General features: G+C 44.3%; 1 protein-coding gene across 1 annotated transcript in view; it reads left to right on the top strand.

Moving 5' to 3' along the window:
* The window catches only part of LOC105821515 (proton-coupled amino acid transporter 1-like), a 30,671-nt gene that overhangs the window by 19,774 nt on the left and 5,768 nt on the right, over positions 1-5,129 (top strand). Inside the window, exon 9 of the mRNA XM_012658221.1 lies at positions 1,463-1,632. Within this exon, the coding sequence (XP_012513675.1) occupies positions 1,463-1,632 (170 nt within the window). The remainder of the gene's footprint in view (positions 1-1,462; positions 1,633-5,129) is intronic.

The raw sequence follows: 5,129 nt of genomic DNA on the forward strand, positions 1-5,129 counted from the left end.
AGCCACCGCGCCCGGCCAATATACACTTTTTTCTTGCGTGTGACCCCTAATCGATTTTTGGCTACTACGGTAAGTGAATGGCCCTAAAGAACAGAAATCCACATTTTTGATCTAACATATAAATAGTAAAGATTTAGAAAAAATATAATAACTTGATTTAATATTCTCAGTAATTTGCATCCATCATTAAGAAGAATAGCAAGCATGCATCGAGTGCTCCCCATGAGCTAAGTGGTTTCCAGGCATGATCTCAATTTTTCCTTATCGCAGCCCCCCTACCACGTGCAGACCCAGCGCCAGGGGAGAGGAGCGCTCACATGATCCGGGCTCCTGGAAAGGCGGCCGCACACACACCAACTCACACTCCGTGTGGGAGGCTCTGTAACATGCGTGAGGACTGGTGTTGTGGGAGCTCAAAAGGAGGCAGATTAATCCTGATCAGGGACTAGGGAGGCATCACAGGAGCCTCTGAGACTTGAACGAGGAACACAAATGCGACAGGTAACACAGGGAGGGCAAGGCCATTCCTGGCGGAGAGAACCGCCCGTGCAAAGACACCGATTGCGGAGGTGGATCACGTGCCTGGGCGGTGGCTCTGATCGTCTAGTATAGTTACGACATCGAGCGCGTGAGGGTGGAGAGGGTGGGACAACATTCTCAGCGTGGTAACCGTACCAGACAGTTAGAGCCACTGGACCTGAAAGAGGATGGGCTTCGAATCCCAGGCTCCAGTTAGGAACTCTTTCTCGTAGGCAACGAGATATGATTAAAGGCTCTTTGAGCATTGGAATAACGTATCATTAATCTTTCCTCCGCCTTATGTCCACTAAAAAGCAGTGTTATTTTTTTCTATTAGCGATTAAAATTAGTCCCATGTGGTTAGTATCTCATAATCACAGACTTTCAGAGACCATCAGATCCAGCCCCTGCCTTTTAGCAGGTACAGAGAACATCCCCATTTTACAGATGAGGCAAATAAAGTCCAGGGAAGTAAAGTGACCTCGATACTTAGGGGTAGAGGCTGAGTTAGGATTCCAGGTCTCCTGAAACTCAATCTAGTAATTTTTCCAACATGCACATCACTCGCCTTCTGACCTTCTGCAAATTCAGTTATGAAAAACAGAGAGCTGTTTTTAAAGTGCAGGCGGTTTCAGCCACCTCATCACTCACGTAACAGCTGTCTCCGAAGGAGTTGAGATGGGAAACATGAACCCACTATCCTCTCTGTAGGTCCTGGCACCTTCGTGCCCTTCCTAGAGTCTCTAGTGCCTAGAAACATGCAGCCAATTAACACATTGCTGTATTTTTGGGTGATTAGCAAGTTGTTGAAAGTAGTTTTGATGATCCCCAATTTGTGCCTCATGCTGTAGCCTGGGAGCTCTCCCCGCAATCCCTCATGGGTCCCCCAGAGGCTACTGGTGTCTGTGTGTGGATCCTTCCTGATCCCCTTTGGCTCCCGCAGGTTGTACCAGTCTGTCAAGCTCCTCTACTTGGGCGGCATCTGCCTCACCTACCCCCTGCAGTTCTATGTCCCTGCGGAGATCATCGTGCCCTTTGCTTTGTCCCGGGTGCCGAACCGCTGGGCCTTCGCGGTGGACCTGGGCGTCCGCACAGCCATGGTCTGTCTGACATGTGAGTAGCAGGCAGGCAGCCTTGCTCCTTCCTTGCCCCTCCACCAGGCCCCAGGAGTTTACAGGAGTCAGGCCACTAGGACCTCCCTAGAGCAAGTGCAAAATTCCAGGTGCAGTAAATGCTCATGGAATTGAACTGAATCTAAGAGAAGAACATCAGCTGGGTTCTTTGGTATCAAGCAACAGGACAACTTAAGCTAAAACAAAGGGATTTAGAGGTGGCTCACAGACTCAAAGGAAAAGCTGAAGAAGTAGACATTGAAAAAGACAGGGACCAGGCGGAGCTCGAGACTGAAGTCAGAGGAATTAAGGGACTCTGCCTCTGGGATAAATTTCCACCAACTCTTTCCTGTTCTTCAGCCCAATGCTCAAGATGCAAATTCTATGGCAAGAGAGTCCAATCGCGCATGCTCATCTGGTGGGCAAGGAGAGTCAGGGCGTTCTGATTGACAGCACCACCAAGACCCCCGCAGAGTGAGAGGGATGGTGCCTCAGAGCAGAAGGGGGGCTCTGCACCAAAAGAAAAAGGAATGGATGGGGGTGTTAAAAGCAGCAGATGTCCACACAAAGTGGACATCACGTGACAGAGTCACCAGGTAACAGTGAGAAACAGGAAGGAGTTAGGGATGACATTAACCAACTTAGAGAAATGGTTAGTATCTTCAAGGACTAAAAATAGTGAAAGTTCTAGATCAGGAGGAAACTAAGTTCAATACCCAGCCCTTTATTCTTAAAAGGCTTAATCTGAGAATCTGAAGGACCACCCTTAAACTTCCTAGAATTATGTGCAAATGCAGTATGTAAAGGTATGTGTTGTTTGTTTGATTGATTTGGTTTTTGTCTTATTTGTTGTTGTTTTTTGTCCTCCGAATCCCTGGTTCCCAGCAGCTCATCAAAGGGTCTGTAAAGGTTATGCCCCTCTGTTAGCAAAGGGGCTGCTCTCTCAGACAGCTCTCGCCAGAATCTGCTCCATCAGAGCTCCCTGCCCCATCCTGGTTGCTGTTTATACCAGAGACATGGATGAGAATCTAGATGGTTTATCAATGAGAAAAATGGGGGGCCCATTGGAAGCCCTTTAAGACACTTCCAGTTTGGGTGGTGATTCGGGGTTGTTTCCCCTTGGAATTCCACGGTCTGCTTGGATCTCCACAGTCTGCTCAGAGAACTAGGTTTTAACATGCGGTTTTCTCTCCCTGCCTCCTGTGGCCAGGTGGGAAGAATACATGAGTGATTTGATCAGGGGCCACGGCCAGAAAAGGGTACGTGGCTCAGTTTAAAGTCACCCAGCTCCAGGTGGTGATGGCCCCAGGTGGGGATATTTCCAAATTTAAAAGAAGCCAGAGATTTTTGTTTTGTGTACATACGTGCAACTTTTCCAGTTTTTAAATAGTGGCAGCTAATTCAAACAGTGTGGCCCTCAAGTGGCCAATTGGCAACCAGGATATAGATTTCATTCCCCAGGTATTTATGAAGTCCTCTGAGCACCCGCCCCTCCCACACATATGCATGCACACACACACACACACACACACTCTCACATACTCACACACCTTACTTAAAGAAAATGAGATTGTTTAATAAAACAGATTTCTTTCTCTAGCTTTTTGGCTTTATATTTGTTTGTCAGAAGATCTCCAGGGTCCCCTGGTGGCTGTTCAGCAAAATGACGTCATGTCTATAAATGTCAAGAGTGGAATGGCTTATGCTGTAAAGTTGGAATGAGCACTAATGTGGGAGAGGTTGAGGGGCACATATTAATATTTTAAGCCCCGTATAACAAAGAGCTTACTTACACTGGGTGAGAAGGAGATAGTGAGTGTCCCATCTCTGGTGGTATTCAAGCAGAAGCAGGACAATGACTTTTCGAGGAAGAAAGAGTTTTGCTATACGGGCTGTGAGAAGTTCCTTCCCCATCTGAGAGTCCCTTCCTTGGTTTTCCTAATGAGTCAATAAAATCAACATTTACTGATTAAATTACTGAATCTAAAGGATACTGCTTTTGTAGCCATTGTCTGATGCACTGTAAATAGGACATTATAGAAGTCATGAAACAGATCCGTTTGTCCTAAAAATATGTACTCCAGATGTGTAAGCAACTAGCTCTTATTTGATCTAAATACATAACCCACAGATTTCCCTTCCTGTGTTGTTTCTTCCTGGCTCACCTCTGACATGTAAGAACTGTTTCGGAGGCACCCTGAGTCACACCTCTCAGGCAAGCAACCGATAATTCATGGAGCATAGATAAGGGAGCTGAAAGTGTCTCCAGAGATGAGGCCCAGAAGGGAGAGGCTACATGTTGAGTCACGTAGAAGAGTTTTAGAGCCAGGACTAGAACACAGGTCTCCTGATTCCTAATCTAGGGTTGATCATGTCACATTGAAAGGCTTTTTGGAGTATAAAAACATTCTACAGGCCAGGAACGGTAGCTTGCACCTGTAATCCTAGCACTTTGGGAGGCTGAGGCAGGAGAATTACTTGAGGTCAGGAGTTCGAGACCAGCTTGAGCAAGAGCGAGACCCCGTGTCTACAAAAAATAGAAAAATTAGCCTCACATGGTGATGTACATCGGGAGTACATGGTGATGTACCCCAGCTACTTGGGAGGCTGAGGCAGGAGGATCACCTGAGCCCAGGAGTTTGAGGTAAATGACACTACTACATTCTAGCCCAGGCAACAGAACAAGATGCTGTCTTAAAAAAAAACCATTTTACAGAGAAAAATTTGAAGAATTTCAGAAATTAAGACACCCTCATGGGATTAATTGTTCCCTTATTATCCTTACTCATTTAATGTCAATAGGATCTATAGTGATGGATTTCCTAGCATTCATTTCTGATATTGGTAATCTGTGTCTTCTCTCTTTTTTTTCTTGAAGTCTGGGTAGAACTTTTATCAATTTTATCGACCTTCTCAAGCAAATAGCTTTCTGCTTTTCCCCTATTGTTTCTCTGGTTTTGATCTTGTAGATTTTTCCTCATTATCTTTATTATGTTACCTCTTCACCTTGCTTTGGGTTAAATTATTTTCTAGTTGCCTGACATGGGAGTTTAGATCATTGATTAGATGATCTTCCTAAGTATTTAATGCTGCAGAATTTCCTGTAAGCCTGTGTTAATGCTGTAGTCACTAGCCACACATGGTTATTGAGCACTCGAAATGTGACCAGTCTGAATTGGGTTGTACCGTAAGTATAAAATAAGCATCAGATTTTGAAACTTTAGTACAAAAAAATATACAGTATCTCAATTATTGTTATACTGTTACACATTGAAATAGTAATATTGGGGTATATTGCGTTAAATTAAACATAACATTAAAATTCACCTTTTTTCTTTTTACTTCTTTTAGTGTGGCTGCTAGATAAATTAAAATTACTTTTGTGGCTTACCTTATATTTCCATTAGACAGTGCTGCTCTAAACACTGCTTCAACACATTTTGATATATGGAGATTTCTTTTTAAAAAATACAAAATATTTTCTAATTATTTTTACAA

This window comes from Propithecus coquereli, unplaced genomic scaffold (genome assembly GCF_000956105.1).
Source record: "Propithecus coquereli isolate 6110/MARCELLA unplaced genomic scaffold, Pcoq_1.0 Scaffold58, whole genome shotgun sequence".
Classification (NCBI taxonomy): domain Eukaryota; kingdom Metazoa; phylum Chordata; class Mammalia; order Primates; family Indriidae; genus Propithecus; species Propithecus coquereli.